Source organism: Schistocerca serialis, chromosome 2 (genome assembly GCF_023864345.2).
Source record: "Schistocerca serialis cubense isolate TAMUIC-IGC-003099 chromosome 2, iqSchSeri2.2, whole genome shotgun sequence".
In the NCBI taxonomy this organism is placed as follows: Eukaryota; Metazoa; Arthropoda; class Insecta; order Orthoptera; family Acrididae; genus Schistocerca; species Schistocerca serialis.
The window spans coordinates 734,638,820-734,660,207 of NC_064639.1; the positions used below are offsets into that span (position 1 = coordinate 734,638,820).

The 21,388-nt window shown below is 38.8% G+C and overlaps 1 protein-coding gene across 1 annotated transcript in view; it reads left to right on the top strand.

The window, feature by feature from the left end:
- LOC126457934 (ATP-dependent zinc metalloprotease YME1L-like) overlaps positions 1-21,388 on the top strand; it is a 108,497-nt gene that overhangs the window by 24,076 nt on the left and 63,033 nt on the right. The window contains exon 4 of the mRNA XM_050094644.1: positions 9,549-9,719. Within this exon, the coding sequence (XP_049950601.1) occupies positions 9,549-9,719 (171 nt within the window). The remainder of the gene's footprint in view (positions 1-9,548; positions 9,720-21,388) is intronic.

The window sequence follows — 21,388 nt, forward strand, 5'->3', positions numbered from 1 at the left end:
AACATGTTGTATTCTCCCTCCAAAACATCGTCAGCCTAGTCACAAATTTCACTTGATACCCCCATATGATCATACTTTTGGTAATATGTGTAGGTGTGGTACTGAGTCAAATGGTTTTCGGAAATCAAGATTTACAGCATCTATCTAATTGGCTTGACTCAAAGCTTTCATTATGTCATCCAAGAAAAGTGAGTTCGGTTTCACATGTTCTGTGTTTTCGGAATCCATGCTGGTTGGCATTGAGGAGGTCATTCTATTCAAGGTACCTCATCATATTAGAGCTCAGAATATGTTCTAAGCTTCTACAAGAAATTGATGTCAAGAAAATTTGACAGTAGTTTTGCGTGTCACTTCTACTACCTTTCTTGTAAATGGATGTGACCTGTGCCTTTTTCCAAGAAGGGGGCATGGTTTTTTGTTCAAGGGATCTATGATAGAATATAATCAGAAGAGGTGGCTAACTCTGCCACAAATTCAGTACAGAATTTGACAGGGATTCAGTAGGACCCTGGAGCTTTGTTCAGATTTAATGATTTCAGCTGTTTGTCAACACCACTGGCACTAATACTTATTTCATTCATTGTTTCAGTGTTACAAGGATTAAATTGGAGCAATTCATCTGGATTTTACTAACTTTGGTGCCACTAACAGCTGTTACCATTACGTATGGCCAGTATTATGTTGGGTTCTGTGAAAGATCACTTGATAGTATTCTGCTATGGTAGTTATTGAAGGCATCGAGCATTGCTCTCTTGACGGCCAAATGTGTTCCATTTGGCATCTCGATCTATAGCCCTAAGCTTCATTTTACACCTATTACACAGTAATCTCTGTTTCTTTAGAAGTTTCTCTACGTGGAAGTTCCCTCCCATTATGAACTGTTCTAGTTGATACATAACTATCCAGATCATGATCAACTACTAATTTAAACTTGAGTCAGAGTTCCTCTACGTGCTCCTGCCCTGTGCTGAAAGTATCAAGTTTCTCATCGCAGTATGACACTGCAGATTTTTTATTGAGTTTACTGAACATATATGTCTTTCTGCTTGTTTTAATTGTTCATGCTTGTTTTAATTGTTCATTGTATTTCTACAATTATTGTTGCCCCAACTGCATTATGGCCACTGATGCCACTTTCTATATGGACATTCCCAAAGAGGTCAGGTCGATTTGCAGCAATTAGGTTCAATATATTTCCATCATGAGTGGGCTTCCTAACTACCTGTTCTAGGTAGTTTTCAGAGAAGGCATTTAGTATTTGCCCGCACCTGATACTGAATCTTGCCCAAACAGTCTCACATGTGCTTTAATTTATATTTCAATGGATTTGAGTTTCTTGTCTACTGTGACAAATACACCACCTCCATTTCCGATTTGCATATCCTTTCAATGTACACTTAGCACTTCAGACTGTGGCACTTTGTTGCAATGCTTCGGCAGTTTACCATTAGGATTTTAATACTATCACCTGTGGGTTGCTTTTTTCTGATTCTACAGTGATGCTTCTCGTTTTCCTACAGCTGTCGTTATCTGGATTGGATGGAGAGATGCCAGAAGGCAAGAAAGCAGCATTCGTAGTTGAAACAGGCATAATATTTTATTTAAATAAAAGTCAGCAACCTTATGAGTCAGTAAAATAGCTTTTAAAAATAAGTAAGAAATTAAACAATTTGTCAAATATTACTGATGAAATGAGATTAGCAATTGACATCATCAAAAGATATTTTAAACAATTATGAGAATAAGCAGGTTGTCAAACATTGACAGGTATCTGAAGTCAGCATATTAGTAGTCAAAACCTTAATATTTACAAAATTTTTCAGTTGGGTTTTAAATACATCTTAAATAGTTGCAGTCAGTTTGGTAACAGTAACACAAGCAGTGTGTCACATCCATTGGTGATATAAGTTCTGAACCTGGAGAAGTAGTACAGATACAATTCAATCTTCGTTGATTCGTTATGGACTGTGGGACAATGGCTGGCATGTATTTCTTGATGCAATGATTTACCAACAACCATATGTATTGCATAAATTTATTTTATGAACTTCTTATGTGCTACCAGTTTCAGCATTACATTGATGCCATCTTCAGGCCCCTGTACAATGAGTAGAACAAATGTGCTATTATAAAAAATATAGAACATACATTAACAATTGACAAGTATCATGTTAACTATGTAAGTGGCTCAAAAAGACCTACAGTATATCATTAAAACTATTTGCAACATTAGGGCAAATATGCTTCTGCCCATGTCATGCTGCTGTCAATAGTTTTCACTGTTTTACTCGAATATAGTATGGTAGATGAACACACGTATACGCTATTATTCATAAATCCATACCACACAGCTTTCATAGGCCATGCAACACGTGGGAAAAATATATCTAAAAACACAGATTATGTGACTTACCGAACGAAAGTGCTGGCGAGTCGATAGACACACAAACATACACACGGAATTCAAACTTTCGCAACAAACTGTTGCCTCATCAGGAAAGAGGGAAGGAGAGGGAAAGACGAAAGGATGTGGGTTTTAAAGGAGAGGGTAAGGAGTCATTCCAATCCCGGGAGCGGAAAGACTTTTAATATGTCTGCTTGTGTCTGTATATGTGTGTGCAAGTGGATACCTGTCCTTTTTTTCCCCCCTAAGGTAAGTCTTTCTGCTCCCACGATTGGAATGACTCCTTACCCTCTCCTTTAAAACCCACATCCTTTCGTCTTTCCCTCTCTTTCCCTCTTTCCTGACGAAGCAACTGTTGATATAACCATGTCAAAACACATCGATGTTTGCAAACCGCCTCAGTCTGTGGCACCAGGCCACCAAGAGCTGTTGCATAATGGTATGTCGAGCATAAAATGTAGTGTGCTGATGTCTTCTTGAAACTATCATTTACCCCACTGTTTTGTATTTTAGATTTGATTCACGGATCCAGTTATATTGCTCCTTCCATGTACAGCGATTTTAAGACTGACGTGTGGTGAGTGATATATTTTACTCTGTAACATGCTAATTATGATCTTCTTTGATTATGCATCATAATATTGTAGTAATGTATTAGAGAAGGTGCTTGAAAGGTTATAAGTAGCGTGAGAGTTAAGATTCTGGTGTATAAATATCTCACCCGATGCAAAAATTTTTTAGGCGGTGATTATTCATACAGCTTTTTCATAACGTTTACTGTGTTCAGTTATTTCCGACACCTCTCTGGCATGTTGGGCAGTAGGGTTACGCAATGTTTGCATTTCGTCTGTCAACCTCTTCCCATATGAATCTTAGTAAATGCGAGTATTGACTTTTAATATCACGGCATCACCTGATGTAGATATAAGTGACAGGATGGACAATATTTAGTGGTTTAGACTAAGGTGTAAGTAGCCATGAACACCGAAGTTAGGGGGTTGTTATCTGAAGTTCACAAATTTTTTATATTTTCAGTTTTGACTCGTAGATGTTGAGTGTTTGTGCTTGGTTCGCATCAGATCTGTATTATTTGAACTTAATCGAACCACTGCGTCCCCATTGAATTACTTGGCCTCTGATACATTTGAGGCCAGTGAGTCTTTTCAGCTATATGCTAACGTTAGAGATGATGTTTTAGACTTACTTCTGATAAAATTTTCTTGTTAGTTGTTCCTATAACCTTACTACAATTTAGTTATAAGGGTGCATTTACCACAGTGAGTATGTGGTTAGCTGGTATCTAGGAAGGATGAACAGTTTACAGACACAGCATTATAGGCGGTACCCTGTCAAGATTTAATGATAAAGTATGCATAAATAGGCAGTGACTTACATTTTAACTTGTTGGTCCAGGTAATCAGTGATGTACCAGCAAAATTACTTATACTCTCATAGATATTGTTAGGTCAATGTTGCCATACATCTCCAAATGAGATACTTGTAATACCTGAGTACTGATGATCATGGGGACTTCAGTATTATTCTTTGGAATTTTACGTACCACACTTAGATGCTATTTTGATATTTGCCAATATAATGCACATATGGGTCAATACTACATTTGCTCCCCACCTGTGGAAGTTGTCCACTGCCATAACTTTCAAATGTGTCCAGCATCATTTTCCAACCCCTTTGGATTACTGTACTGTTCACCTGTCTTTGCACTCTTGAGTTGCCACTTAAACAGTTTTATACTTGATGTAACATTGCATTTTCTTGACACTTAGCTGATGGGTATAAATTCGTTATTTTTTTATTTTAGCTAGTCAAATATTTTTACCAGGTTTTAGGTGCCAAGACATTTTGACCCATGCAGACAGTTTCCAACTCATTAAGGTCATTAGACAAAATATGATGACACTGGATGATGTACTTAAGAATCTGATAGTCATCTCATGTGTTACTACACATGGCCTTAATGCAACCTGGAGAATGATTTGACATGGTTACAAGTGGTACCCTTAGTCTTAGGGATGGTATACATTTCATTTTGAGGTTTATGTTCGGACTTGCCGCCTCCTATATTTTTCTTTTTCTTCCTTTCCTTTTTATTCGTTCGATTCCATTTGGTATAATCTTACATAATTGTATAGGACTTATATGTAGGGAGATAGACATTTTTGATATACAGAGATAGAGAATCTTCTTTGTAACTATGACTATACGAGGCAGATACTGTTGTTGCATTAATCCACTCAGCACAGCGCGGGGTGGTCTAACATACGGGTTCTAATGATGTGCTTATGGTGACCAGGTGTTTGATGGTTTTCTATAGTACGATTGCATTGGTTTAGTTCGTGAATGCAATTGGTTTTATTAAGACAAATTCTTTTATGCTTTTTATCGTTAATATTGCGGCAGCTATTTGTCGTATCACACATAATATGACCTAGTTATAATAGAGGGAAACATTCCACGTAGGAGGGTTCAAATTAATGATATGGTTATAATATGACCTAGGCTACACACATGTAACTTATATATTTTGACATGGTTATGTCACATTTTCTTGTATTTTAATTTTTTATTTATTATTATTTACGCACACACAACAACAACAACAACACACACACACACACACACACACACACACACACACACACACTTCCACTAGACATACGATTGTATGCAGTACATTGATTTTTGTGTTGCATGGCCTATTACAACTGTGTGGTATGGATTTATGAATAGTAGTGTATACATGTGTTCATCTACCACGCTGTATTCGAGTAAAACACTGAAAAATATTAACAACAGCATGACATAGGCAGAAGCATATTTGCCCTAATGTTGCGTATAGTTTTAATGATATGCAATATGTCTTTTTGGGATGATACCTGTCAATTGTTAACGTATATTCTATATTTTTTTTTATAATAGTACATTTGTTCTACTCATTGTACAGGGGCCTGAAGGTGGCATCAAAGTAATGCCAAAACTGGTAGCACATAAGAAGTTCATAAAATAAATTTATGCAATACATATGGCTGTTGGTAAATTATTGCATCAAAAGATACAATTCAGTCCCATGACAAGTGGGATGACCTGACGGACAGAGTGGGTGGTATGAACTCGTCTCCATGGATGTATTGGTGGATGAGGCAGGTCCAGTACAATGTGAACTACAACAGACTAAGAACTAACCTTTGAAAACTAGTAACAGTGTACAGCTTTGCAAAGGGCGGCACATATTTCATTACGTTACCATTTAAGAGCTATACATAAGTAAAGAACAACCATCTACCCAATCATCGAATATGATAGCACTCTGATTACAGAAATGGAAAAAATCAATAAGGCTTGATTGGCAATCAGTTACTTGTACTAATTATGCAATAGGAATAGTCATTGTGCGCTATTTTGAAATGGAAGAAAATTCAAACTCACTGACTTCTAATATGTTTTGCAGTAAGTCACTAGCCATAAATAATGTGGAAAAGTACATTCTTATGTCAGCAGAATTTACCATAAAAAATCTCAGGGTGAGTCAACTAACAACCCCACCAAAATGTTTTACAAATACTTAACAAAAATTAGTACAGTGAAAAAGGAACTCTGATTAAATTAGTCTTCACTGTATTTAAAAGGAAGAGCAAAACACAGTTCAGTCCTTAATGTGGTCCATGAGGACCCACTCGAAATGTAACCAATTTAAACAGGCAGTTCTGATTAATGTACCTCCAGTAGCCTTGTAACACAGACCATGCAGCTTCTACACATTTCACAAACATGTGCGACTAACATCTGTAATGAAACGGAGTTGCTTCAATCCTATTGGAGTGAACCCCCATAAACAGCAAACACAGCAGATCTTCTGGGAAGGATGAACTAGTCATAGCACTATGACTTTAACAATCAAGGTTCAGAAGCCACAGGACTCTAACCCAAATATTTGATGAATCAGTAGCGAAGTGGCACTCACACTCTCGGCACGCGTAAACTTCCAGAGCCCCATCATAACCACAGCCAACAAAGAACACTTTCTTCGCAGGATGAAGTTTGTGCTCTGCAAAAGCCCTTTACTATTGGTGCCTGACAGCAGAGGTAAACCGTCCTCATGCCCTAGAATTGCTCCTTCCAATTCTAACCATCCACATTTGTATTGGTAAAAACTCGTTGCGTGCCCCGCATCCGCGATCGAGCAATCGATTGATAGATGCCAGCTGACACGGCTCAGTCTCCCCCGCTTAAACTTAGAACTCTACACCCCAAGGAGGGGAAAGAAACTTAAGTTTACTAAAACTGCCTAACTTGTTATTTTAATCTGGGAGGGGTGGACCCTGGAAACCTTGCCCATGTCAAGGTTGCGCACTAAGAGACTTGACTGTATTTAATATTTGGATGACCTCACAGGGTCCCATGAAGGGAGGAACCAACCTACCAGATATGGTTGCGTCAGCCCATTCCTGGCCACGAAAGTTAGAGATGAAGACTCAGTCACCAGCCTTCACGTGGCATGCTTGGTGGCCGTTATTAATATCACTGTGCCTGCCTCCTGTGTGCGAGCTCAGTGTTCTTCCTGGCTCTCGTCCAGTTTAACTAAAATACCTCAGGAGTGACTTTGTCTGGCAAAAGATCATTCGTGGATCACAAATTAGCGAGTGTGGATTGAGAGGGTAGTTCAACAGCAATGATGCAGGTGCTGCTTTCCAAACTTCGTTATGGGCCAAATTAAAGGTTAAGTTCAGTCACAGAATGGAGGCATCCCACTTGCGCTGTGACTCAGCATGGAAAATATCAACGCCGATTTCAAGTTACAGTTCACCCTTTTGGCAAATGAAGGCTGAGGGTAGTACGGCATGGTGATGAGATGGGCAATGGCATTTTTAATTAAAACAGGAGCACTTAAATTGCCTTGACAAAAATTCCACAGCATTGTTGCTAACTATCGACCTTGGAGTGCTGAAGATGGAAAAAAATTTAAACAGATGCCGAATAGTTAAACCTGTAGTCACTCCACTGCTTGGGATCAACCACAAAAATGTGCTAAAGTATTCACTACCACAAAAACATGACAACTCCCATCTTTTGTATATGCAAGTTGCCTGACGTAATCGATGAAAATTTGTCCATAGGATTACCTTTTCACATGGCCTAAAGCAATCCTTGCCTAGAATTGGAATTGGGCTTGGCGGCCTTACAATCTTCACACTCCCCCACTAATTGCCGCATCTCTTTACACATAGTGGACCACATGTGGCGCTGCTTAATTTTCATCAGGGTTTTATTCATGCCCAATGACCACCAATCAGAGTACTATTAAAAGATAGCTGGAACTAATTCCTCAGGTAAACAGATCTTAAAGCACTTATCACTTTTGGTCTTAAAACGCACAATGCCTTTTCTTAGTTTCTACCGTGACACCTGTTCCCGAGCAAGAAGCGTTTGCTTGACCCCCTGAATTAACAGATCCTGACTCTGTTTCTCCTTGAAGTACCCTAAGAGCTTGGGTACCTCCATTAAAATGACAGAAGCCATTTTTGCGTTTGCCGCCTCCTGACGCCAGACAAAACAGGTTTGCCCAAAATGGGTTGAGTGAGTCTCACTGGCACAAGCGTATTATTACATCCTGTTATACAAATATAAATGCTGTGAGCCATTAATCCATTATGGCCTAGTATCTAGTTTGTAATCACTGTTTTTCTTGGAAATTTCATATCCTGAGAAATGATTTTAATAGTTCTTGGAAGTTACCGCTTTGTATAATAATTTCAGTTAACCCAGAAGAGACTGAATTATTTTTTGTACAGTTTTATGTATTTCTTACAGAAATGTGTTACATAGGCTTCTTATAAGCTTTATGTGTCCTATATGTACAATGTCAGTCATGTAAATAGTAAGTTCAGCACATTTTATAATTTTTTATTTGTGCTCCTCTGCCTTTTTCATTCTTGCCTAAATCATTTCGTTTTGAAGTGCTTCCTTCCAGCTTTTCTATTCAATACTGTACTACATTTCTTAAGTGCAAATCAGACACACACATTACAATTTAGTACATATATGACATAACTTTGAAACACACATTTACAGACTATTTCAAGATTGCATATATTGACAGAAGAGAGAAGCAGTCACATGCATCTCAACCTGAAGTAGATAAATATTGCAGATGTTACAGTGTCAAGTTTTACACAGCAAATGCAAAAGCGCATCATAATGTGTATGAAAACTGGGTATACATCACTCAGAAATCAAAGCTTACTTTTGTGAGTGAAAAACAAATTTAATAAAGAAAAAAATGCTTCAAGAGGAATTGTTTTTGCATACAGGGAGATTAAATGGGCCAATGTAGAAGGTGTTGAGAGTTTTTCAGAGTTGGTGCAGTGGCGGTTTGAGGTACTAGAAGTTGTTCAGTGTAACTGCAGACAATTTCAATAAATATTTCGTCATCACAGTAACACCTAATAGCTCTTAGATTGGTCATAATAATGTGTAGAGCAAATGAAGACATGCCACGAATAAAAATACTGGTGCTATCAACTATACGGTCATGCAGTCTAACTCAAACAGCATCAGCCATTTCTAGAGGGACTGAGCAGTAGGTACACATAAGGAAGGTGTTTATTATTGTAAAAAGATAAAGTAAATTGAATAATAGTTCTAAGTTAAAACGTAGTGTTGGAAGGGGGGGAAAAATAAATCTGGAATAGTGTCCTCACAGAGATAACATGTATCTACATGTTGTAGGTATGACATATTCAAAACCTGTATTACACAATCTTTTATAGCTTTCAGCTAAGTGATATTCAGGTAGTATTGTGGTCAACAAACAATTTAAAAGAGACAGTGTGTAGGTATCTTATTATTCTTCCCTTCGAATAATTTTGTACATCCGCAAACAGGGTCTGAATTTATATAGATGTTGAGCATTATTGTAATGTATGATATATCAAAATGTGGCATACTACTGAAGTTGTGAAAGATTGATGGACACCATACAGGTAGATGGTGTGTCGCCCACTTAAAAACCTTTATAGACTGCCTTTTAAATTATATTTTGCACAGTTGAGTCATTGAAAACATTGTATATTTGTCTTTCTTCGTATGTGTTGCAATAGCTGATTGCCTCTTGCAATTTTTACAGGTGTTTCAGCAAGGGGTTTCAAGACAGAACGTAGTATACAGTCTGAAAAAGCAAGAAATCCTAGCCTGATTTTAAGGTTACGTGAATCACTAAAGCCAAATTTACCCGGCAGCACTACCCATGATGGCCATATTGATAGACTAGTTGATTCTGAAACAGAAAGACTGAAAGGTCAGCTTTTAAATTGAATATTTTGCATGTTCAAGCCTCTTTCCTCTGCCAGTGATCACTAATACGTACAATAAAATAAAGATTGTGATAAAAATTAAATTAATGATTTTCATTAGTTGTTGTCATCATTTGATTTATTTCTACATCTTTGTTACCTCAACAACTAGAAGTATATTTCTGATTGCAGGAGGGTATTCAGATTTGTTGAATCAAAATATGTATGTTGAAATAGCTTTTCGTTGGCACTTTATCATTCACATAGAGCAGATCTGGGCAAAGAGTGGCCCGTGGGTTGCTGTAACAACTTATACATTTTCTGAACTGCAAAGTTCACTAATGCACACTATAATTTTAAAAAGTATGCCCTTCACTAACCTCTGCTTCCACAAAGTGTCCCCCAAGCTAAAACTGCTGGCCACCCATGACAAGAGCATTTAATTCTCTTCATTATAAGACTTCACAATTTCAACATTCAAATATATCTGAAACGCAGAGTACAATGTGATGCACGAAGTCCAGTTATTTCCCACCAATTTCATATGACTTATATTCCAGTTAAGTACTCACCAACAAGGGCAAAGTTAAGCATGTATGAAAGAAATTATTTTATGTAAAAAGTGAATTACCTACCAGTAATCTTGTCTTTTGAAGTTATTTTAAAAGTTTACAATTAAAAATTTGAAGTGTCAGCGACTTCAAATGGAAATAAAATTCAATAAATACATTTTGAAACAAATCCAATATATGAAAAGTAATTAAGTTTTTTGAAAAATAATAGTATTATTTATGTTAGAGCCATTTTTGAACACACACATTTTGTATACTAGGGTACAAAACTATTTTAATGGTGTCATTAAAACTATGTGGAATGCAAAGTTACAGTTTTGTACTTGTCTGTATTGTATAGTAAATATGTGGAGTGTGTCAAATAATCAATTTCTTTTAATGTATCAAAAAGTACTATACCTAGCTGAAGATGAGTGATTGACCTGTTCCATTACAATGCTTATTCATTATGAATTTATATACCAATCTCTGATCAAGGGTTGATTGATTTTGTTGTCAATGATGGTGATGATTGTATTATTTAGATTGTTGTAAGTAAATCATATATATTAGTGTAAATTTTATTCTTTTGTCATCAGTAATTTTGCAAATGACAATTTAAACTTATTTTAAAATATATGCCCACACATGCAATAAACATTTTAAGTAGCAATCACTGATAGAAACAGAAAAAAGTCATATAGACAACTCTCTTTCAGGTATTCTGTCTTATTCATCATTTACTTCTGTGTATGAGGCTCCTTCCAGGACCTACATTAGAATGAGTTTGTTGTCTTATCTGATGAGTTCTTGAAATTTAACGAAACTTCTCCAATGAGAACAACAGGCAAGATATTGACTGTGCAAAGAAAATTCATTTTATTTATTTATTTATTTATTTATTCTTTGCCCATGGACTCCAGCTGAAAATCCAGCTGAGAGTATTGGGTGTGTCATACAATAGCCTATTAACATCAAACTTGATTTCAATATATATATAAATGAAACAAATGATTAAACAGAAATAGTCCATAATCATACAAAGGTTTTACATGTTTCACATTATATGTACACACAAATAAAAAAAAACATACAGAAATGATAATTTTTACAGGTACATTTCAGTAATGATATATTTAAACACATCTTAGTATTCACTCAAACTGTATATACATTTCTCTGTGAGATATAGTTTCAAATGATTTTTAAAACATTTTAGATCTGTTTCTTTTTTAATGATTTTGGGGAGTTTATTAAAAAACCTTTTGCCTGCTTCTTCTGGGGCAGTTATAGACAGTTTTAGATTTCTGTTTATCATGTAGTAAACTAGCTGTTCATGGGCATGTGCTACTGTGGCTTTCTCTGGTTAAGTAGAAAAGAAAGTTCAGAGAAACCATGTTTCTAATGTGTATTAGTATTATAAATATGTGCTTCTCTCCCCTGTCTATAGTCTATCCCCCCCCCCCCCCCCCCTCCTCCTCCTCCTCCTCTCCCACTGATCTTGCACCTTGTTTATTGTTGTTGCACATTCATATTCTGTAGTGGTATTCAAATCATAAGCCACAAATACAACTTTCCTGTTTGCTAACAACATTCTACTATTATATATTTTATGTATTACTTATATTAAAAAAGTTGTCTATGTTTATTTGAATGTTAATTTGAATTTAAGTAATTTGATCAAGAACTTTTCTATGTTTTTTTGTAATAATGCTTCCTTTTAATGATTGCAATGACAAAAAAAAAAAAAAAATGGATGATTTATTCAAGGGGAGAAGCTTCAGAAATTAAGCAAATCAGTAATGCATCGTTCCTCCTCAGGCCCTTATATAAGCAGTTATTCGGCTTGGCAAAATTTAGAGAGCTGGCGTTTGAACCTGATAGTCAATTGGGTTTAAATCTGGATAGTTTGGTGTCCAGGGAAGTATACTATAGTCATGATGGTGCTCTTCGAACCACCCACGCTGCAAGCTGTTTGGTGCCTTGCATTGTCCTATTGGTAGATGTCATCATGCTGAGGAAAAACGAGCTTGTTGTAGCGGTGGACATGGTCCCCAAGGATAGATGCATACTTGGGTCAATCCACTGTGCCTTTCAGGAAGATGAGATCACCCAGTGAATGCCACAAAAACATTCCCCAGACCATAATGGTCCCTCCTCCAACTTCGACCCTTATGATGATTGTTGCAGGGTGTTTGCGTTCAGGCATTTCATGCTGTGCACACCAACAGCTGGCTGCCCAATCAAGCACTGAACATGATTCACCTGAAAAGCCCATCTGTCGCCACTCAGTGCACATGCAGTTGCGGTATTGGCATGCATATTGCACCCTTCATCACCAGCACGCAAATTGCATCTTTTGTTACCAGTGAACAGTGGTAAGCATGGGTGCAAGAGCCAGATGCCTTCTGCTGATGCCCATATGCAGCAACATTCACTGAAAAGTCATGGGTCTCTGTTGGTAGCACCTTGGTTCATCTGGGCTGTCAGTTGCACATCTATTCACCCATACGTATCTCCACATTTGTCATTCAGCCTTGTCATTTGTGGCTCGTGGTGCACCACAGTTATCGTGGCACTGATTTTGGATATGCAATTTGCCATGCATGGTATTCTCTAAAGATGGCACTATGCGAACAGTTTACAAACTTAGCTGTTTTTGGAAATGCTCCACTGCTGGCACAAAAGCCAGCAATCACGTCCTGTTGCATATCGGATAAACTGCTCTGTTTCTGCATTATGATGACTGCACTACATCCTGCATGTGTCCGTCACACTACATCACTACACATACCTGCCACTGGTAGTGCTGCGACTTGCTGTTTGAGAGTGGTTATTGCGCATTCAGTTCGAAAGTAGACAGTGGTCGTATTAATGTGACTGGATCGTGTATATAGATGAAGCCAGAAAGTGCCCACAGTAGGGCGGGGTGGATGAAGACAGCTCATCTGGGGACCGATAACCTAAACAACAACCCAGTTTTCCAAAGAGGATGTTCCGTGAGAGGCTTCCAACATAAGGCCGGATGCATGAAATTGGAAACAACAAGGCAAATGGGAAAAGATACTGAACGTATATAATAAATTCAAAACAAAAGGATAATGGTAAAGTTTCAGGAGAAACACAGGTTTATACTACACGAGCATCACAGTACCCATAAAAACAAAAACAGCAGTGCTGATTTCAGCAAATTTCATTGAACTATATAGTGAAGTAAAATAGGAAGAAAGGGCAAGGCTAACATTTCAGTTGTCAGTAACAACTCTTTTAAAACAATCAGTGGAAAAATTTGAACAAATTGATAAACAATTCTTCTGTGCAGGTGTGGAGACTCAGGAATGGAAATTAGCTGTCATTGGTTCACATTCACTATGTGAAGCTGAGAATGATCATATCAAAGAGGTGTTTCATAAAGTAATGGAGCTACAGCTAAAGAATAAATTCCCCAACGGGAAGAATACAGGGTTATTACAAATGATTGAAGCGATTTCACAGCTCTACAATAACTTTATTATTTGAGATATTTTCACAATGCTTTCCACACACATACAAAAACTCAAAAAGTTTTTTTAGGCATTCACAAATGTACGATATGTGCCCCTTTAGTGATTCGGCAGACATCAAGCCGATAATCGAGTTCTCCCACACTCGGCGCAGCATGTCCCCATCAAGAGTTCGAAAGCATCGTTGATGCGAGCTCGCAGTTCTGGCACATTTCTTGGTAGAGGAGGTTTAAACACTGAATCTTTCACATAACCCCACAGAAAGATATCGGATGGGGTTAAGTCGGGAGAGCGTGGAGGCCATGACATGAATTGCTGATCATGATCTCCACCACGACCGATTCATCGGTTTTCCATCGGGTGTCAGGGCTTGTAGCAATTGTAAACGGTAAGGCTTCTGCTTTAGCCTTTTCCGTAAGATTTTCCAAACCGTCGGCTGTGGTACGTTTAGCTCCCTGCTTGCTTTATTCGTCGACTTCCGCAGGCTATGCGTGAAACTTGCCCGCACGCGTTCAACCGTTTCTTCGCTCACTGCAGGCTGACCCGTTGATTTCCCCTTACAGAGGCATCCAGAAGCTTTAAACTGCGCATACCATCGCCAAATGGAGTTAGCAGTTGGTGGATCTTTGTTGAACTTCGTCCTGAAGTGTCGTTGCACTGTTATGACTGACTGATGTGAGTGCATTTCAAGCACGACATACGCTTTCTCGGCTCCTGTCGCCATTTTGTCTCATTGCGCTCTCGAGCGCTCTGGCGGCAGAAACCTGAAGTGCGGCTTCAGCCGAACAAAACTTTATGAGTTTTTCTACGTATCTGTAGAGTGTCGTACCATATGTCAATGAATGGAGCTACAGTGAATTTATGAAATCGCTTCAATCATTTGTAATAGCCCTGTATTTGATAGCAAGATAGTAGATTCACACAGAAAAGTCTTGGTAACCAGCATTGCTGAGAGATTAATTGGCTTTCTTGAACAAAACATACCAAAAATATTAAAACAGATAGTGTAACAACAAGGAAATACACAAATGTCAGTTGCATCAAAATGCAATAAATTCCAAATCCGTGGTTGCTTACCTTGTTGTTGTTGTTGTTGTTGTGGTCTTCAGTCCTGAGACTGGTTTGATGCAGCTCTCCATGCTACTCTATCCTGTGCAAGCTTCTTCATCTCACAGTACCTACTGCAACCTACATCCTTCTGAATCTGCTTGGAGTATTCATCTCTTGGTCTCCCTCTATGATCCCTACCCTCCATGCTGCCCTCCAATACTTAATTGGTGATCCCTTGATGACTCAGAACATGTCCTACCAACCGATCCCTTCTTCTAGTCAAGTTGTGCCACAAACTTCTCTTCTCCCCAATCCTATTCAACACCTCCTCATTAGTTATGTGATCTACCCATCTAATCTTCAGCATTCTTCTGTAGCACCACATTTCGAAAGCTTCTATTCTCTTCTTGTCTAAACTATTTATCGTCCATGTTTCACTTCCATACATTGCTACACTCCATACAAATACTTTCAGAAACGACTTCCTAACACTTAAATCAATACTCAATGTTAACAAATTTCTCTTCTTCAGAAACGCTTTTGTTCCCATTGCCAGTCTACATTTTATATCCTCTCTACTTCGACCATCATCAGTTATTTTGCTCCTCAAATAGCAAAACTCATTTACTACTTTAAGTGTCTCATTTCCTAATCTAATACCCTCAACATCACCCGACTTAAGTCGACTATATTCCATTATCCTCGTTTTGCTTTTGTTGATGTTCATCTTATATGCTTCCTTCAAGACACCATCCATTCCGTTCAACTGCTCTTCCAAGTCCTTTGCTGTCTCTGACAGAATTACAATGTCATCGGCGAACCTCAAAGTTTTTATTTCTTCTCCATGGATTTTAATACCTACTCCGAACTTTTCTTTTGTTTTCTTTATTGCTTGCTCAATATACTGATTGAACATCGGGGATAGGCTACAACTCTGTCTCACTCCCTTCCCAACCACACTGCTTCCCTTTCATACCCCTCGACTCTTATAACTGCCATCTGCTTTCTGTACAAATTGTAAATAGCCTTTCGCTCTCTGTATTTTACCTCTGCCACCTTCAGAATTTGAAAGGGAGTATTCCAATCAACATTGTCATAAGCTTTCTCTAAGTCTACAAATGCTACAAACGTAGGTTTGCCTTTCCTTAATCTTTCTTTTAAGATAAGTTGTAGGGTCAGTATTGCCTCACGTGTTCCAGCATTTCTACGGGATCCAAACTGATCTTCCCCGAGGGCGGCTTCTATCAGGTTTTCCATTCATCTGTAAAGAATTCGCGTTAGTCTTTTGCAGCTGTGACTTATTAAACTGAGTTTGCTAATTTTCACATCTGTCAACACCTGCTTTCTTTGGGATTGGAATTATTATATTCTTCTTGAAGTCTGACGGTACTTCTCCTGTCTCATACATCTTTCTCACCAGATGGTAGAGTTTTCTCAGGACAGGCTCTCCCAAGGCTACCAGTAGTTCTAATGGAATGTTGTCTACTCCGGGGGCCTTGTTTCGACTCGGGTCTTTCGGTGCTGTATCAAACTCTTCACATAATATCGTATCTCCCATTTCATCTTCATCTACATCCTCTTCCATTTCCATAATATTGTCCTCAAGTACATTGCCCTCTATATACTCCTTCCACCTTTCTGCTTTCCCTTCTTTGCAAAGAACTGGGTTTTCATCTGAGCTCTTGATATTCATGCAAGTGGTTCTCTTCTCTCCAAAGGTCTCTTTAATTTTCCTGTAGGCAGTATCTATCTTACCCCTAGTGTGATAAGCCTCTACATCAGGCTGTTCCAACCGAGCTCCAGGGAGTCGGAGCGCTCCGGAGCGCTCACTGCGGCAGCTCGGAGCCCGCGTGGAGGGGGAAAGGGAACTCACTGCCCCCTGGCCACACGCATCCGCAACTGACGCAATAATCCGTGTTCGATGACAGCTATGACTATGGGCGGGAGCCCAGTACCTCTATTGGAGGATGATACCTTTCTATTCATTGAGAGGGAAGGTCGCCTGCAGTGTCTTGTATCTCATAAAGTATTTAATTCTGGGAAGAGCTACAATATACAATGACATTATACACGTCTTCATGCAGCGCACAGGTAGAAGGCGTTGCACGCAGAGAGCTGGTAGCCAGGCTTAAGAACGACATACCAGGAGACGTAAGTTTAAAAACGGTTTCGTAATATGGAGCGTATCAAAACATGCAACATAGTTCGTGTTCTGTAATGCGTTTATCCCCCCCCCCATGAACCATAGACCTTGCCGTTGGTGGGGAGGCTTGCGTGCCTCAGCGATACAGATAGCCGTACCGTAGGTGCAACCACAACGGAGGGGTATCTGTTGAGAGGCCAGACAAACGTGTGGTTCCTGAAGAGGGGCAGCAGCCTTTTCAGTAGTTGCAAGGGCAACAGTCTGGATGATTGACTGATCTGGCCTTGTAACAATAACCAAAACGGCCTTGCTGTGCTGGTACTGCGAACGGCTGAAAGCAAGGGGAAACTACAGCCGTAATTTTTCCCGAGGGCATGCAGCTTTACTGTATGCATGGAGAGCTGCATCAAACCAGTCTCAGGACTGAAGACCACAACAACAACAATGCGTTTATAATTTTCAGGTGAATGAGAGTGGAGAAAACACTACTGAATCTGCAATTCCAGCAAGGTACAGGGTCGCTCACATCATTGGGACGATTGGCAAGCCATTTTCGGTGGGACCACTAGTAAAATCGTGCATGGCAGCAGTTGCGGAATGTTTGTTTCCAAGGGAGGTGCAGGCAATTGAAGTGGTTTGCCTGTCGAAGCATTTCTCTGCCTCGTGATGACTGGGTGTTGTGTGCTGTCCTTAGGTTAGTTAGGTTTAAGTAGTTCTAAGTTCTAGGGGACTGATGACCATAGATGTTAAGTCCCATAGTGCTCAGAGCCATTTGAACCTGTCAAAGCAAACGATGTCTCGTCGAATCCTGGACATGGCAGCGGATTTAGAGACACAGCTCAGGAAAAAGGTGGAGAGGTTTGTTGCATTTTCACTAGCGCCCGACGAAAGCAGCGACATATCGGACTGTGCTCAGCTTGCAGTCTTTGTGCTTGATGTCGACATGGAGCTGAAATAACTGAAGAACTCTTGGATGTGATACCACTCGATTACACCGCGACAGGACGTGGCATTTTTTAAGCTGTTTGTGAATCAGTGGACAATATGAATTTGCAGTGGGATAAGCTCCATTCTGTAGCGACAGACGGTGCACCACAAATGATCGGGCGTCACCAAGGTTTTGCTTCTCATTTGAAAAATAAACTCGGGGGACGAATTCGGGAAAGACATTTTGACCCTTCATTGTTTTATTCACCAAGAGGCACTGTGTGCTGAAACAGTAGAGCTAGGTGGCGTAATGAAAGATGTCGTGAAGTGTGTGAATTTTTTGCGGCGTCACGGTATGAATCCTTGCCAATTCAAAGGATTCCTGAAAGATATGGAAGCGGAGTATGGGGATATACCTCACCACAGTACAGCTGAGTTGGGGAAAAGTTCTTGATGTTTTCTTTGCCATTCGTGAGGGAATATCCCTTTTTCTCGAATTCGGGAAAGACATTTTGACCCTTCATTGTTTTATTCACCAAGAGGCACTGTGTGCTGAAACAGTAGAGCTAGGTGGCGTAATGAAAGATGTCGTGAAGTGTGTGAATTTTTTGCGGCGTCACGGTATGAATCCTTGCCAATTCAAAGGATTCCTGAAAGATATGGAAGCGGAGTATGGGGATATACCTCACCACAGTACAGCTGAGTTGGGGAAAAGTTCTTGATGTTTTCTTTGCCATTCGTGAGGGAATATCCCCTTTTCTCGAAATGAAACAGGAAGAAATGCGTTGTCTGAAAGCTATAAAATGGATATCAGACCTGGCGTTCCTAGCTGTCATAACTATGCATCTGAATAATGTAAATCTGTCATTGCAGGGCAAAGGGCAGCTAATCGCTGACATGCACGTCCAGATCAAGCGTTCATGGAAAAGTTACGTTTATTTGAGAGGCAGATGAGTAATGGACATTTAACGTTCTTCAATCGTCTTGTTTATTTAAAACTACCTGAGAGTACTACTTTCAGCAATTACCAAGCAAAGTTAAAGCAGCTCATCGCGTCGTTTGATCACGATTCCGAGACCTCACTAGTTTGGAAATGGAACTTAAGGTGTTCAGCGCTCCTTTTTCAGTTTCCCCTGATGCCTTGTCATCGTCACTTCCATTTGAGATTATTGATTTGCCAAATTCAACTTTGTTGAAAGAGAGGTACTACAACAATGAAGGCCATCCTCCGCATTAACGCTGGAACACTTTGACGCCTGATATTTCCGATCTTGTAATGAAAAGAAAATTTCAAGCTACAGAGGCCCAATAAATTTAATATGCAATTTCTTGTACAATAGTTGCTTCTTATTTATTCCCTGAACATCATATTTCCTGGTGTAGCATGTCACCACGTCTTAGCAGCTAAGAGTATGAGGTTGTTGATCTTGTAAGACGCAGCTGGCACATCAAAACGCTTGCCTTGCCGCCTGCCTCAGCCATCCGTGCCACGTGCCGGTGTGCCGGCCCACTTGAATGGTCACAGCAAGCGACACGCCTGCCTGGAGCAGGGAGCGCTCCGCGGCTCACAACGGAGCCGACGAGCTGGAACAGCCTGCTCTACATCCTTACATTTATCCTCTAGCCATCCCTGCTTAGCCATTTTGCACTTCCTGTCGATCTCATTTTTGAGACGTTTGTATTCCTTTTTGCCTGTTCATCTTATAAAACTGAATTTGTGATTAAAATTTCATGCTGTAAGAGGAGCTTGTGAAACAGACCATTTTCTGATTCAGGCTAGTTGGTTCAGATTCGATGATCTTTTGTATGTCTTACTAGTGCTACATTTTCTTGTTTTCTTTGAAACACAGCTGAGTGGGCCGGGCCAATGGTCTCCATCTGACCACCTCCAATCTGAATGAAATGTTGCACAGATATTCCTTACAGAGTAAAACTGAGTGGTATAAAAGTGAACGCCAGGTACAAAAGATTCATGATTTTATAAAGCTTTCAGTGGGTAACAGTAAAGAGCCGTGGGAGTCAACAGTTTCCACCAAATTTAAGGCAGTTTAAAATTGAAACTGCTGGTAATGTAAGCGAGATATTAGGATTAAAGGTTCTCCTGATAAAGTTTCAAAGTTGAGTTGTGACAAGTTTTCAACTATTTATGAACAAACTAAATGTATTGAATGCCTTTTATTAGTTCCACAGAGTATCATTGTCATCAATTCTACCATACTACAGTAGCTACTTCTGAGTATTCTAGAAGTTATTGATATGTGAATATGTCATCAGTAATTTTTACATCAACATTGAAGTATGCACACTTATTTATTGCTAAATATCATTAGGTCACAGTTTCTTTATTCTTGTTCTCCTTTTAGAAAAAGCAAATATTTTTTAACTAGGAACAGTTTAGTTTGTTCAAAGGATTCTCTGTATAAAATTTTAAAAAATGAGTTTGAAAGAACCACAGCTAAATGTACATAACTCATCATCTTTAACATCTGCATTTTGTACAAGATGCTTAAAAAATATGTGCAGTAGTTCTGAAAAAAAAAAAAAAAAAAAAAATGAAGAAGAAAACTCATAAGTCTGCTAACGCATTTTCATTTTGGCTGAATTTATCGTCCTATTTGAAATCTAAAACTCCACTGCTTATGGTGTGAGAAAGGTCTTTTCCTTTCTTCTTACCAAGTATTGCTAAATTTGGAACAAGTGTTAATGTTTGAAGAAATAGTAGGTGATCGTAGTCAACATTGTATCATTAGAATCTTGTACAAATATACCCAACCTCAACCCATCAACAGCTACAATCTGCCTGCTAATTTTACTTGTATTTAGCAAATCTTGCACTGTTTATGGCCTTGTGGATTTTGTTTATAGGTGTTCTAACTTTTTAGAGAACAATGTCCAAAACTTCACAAATTTGAATTAACATTTTCTGGAGGTTCCATTTGTTCATCACCAGCCTGCGAAGCCTTCAAGGAAGATATGGAATAACATGTTTGTTTTGAACATCATTCTGGCATAAAATGAGCCTTCTTAATTCAGCTGCTCTGGTTTTGTCAAGACCATATAAGCTGTTTTTAATAGCACGATTTCTTTTTGCAAAAGGATTGTAACAGTGTTTTTGCAAGAATTCAAACTGAATGAAAAGCAATGTTTCTCATGTGTATATAGTCTCAGTACTCTTTGTCGATCATGTTGGCGTGTGTTCAGTTACTAGTGGTTTTTTATATATATATATAAAGACTAAATGAAGCATGGCTGCACTCTGAATTGTCCAAACAAGAAATTGTACAAGGTAATAAGTCAGGGTCAACATCTGAATCCACATGCCCTGCTCAGAATTATTGTAGTGAGACACCCTTGTCCTACATGATCTTCAAGTTGCCTAGTAAACAAAACAAATTACTTAGTGTAAAAAAGTGACAAATTTCTTGCTTATCAATAAAAAATCAGAACAATATACCACTAATTCATAGATTATTTGGTGGATGTGTGTAATAATTGAATGG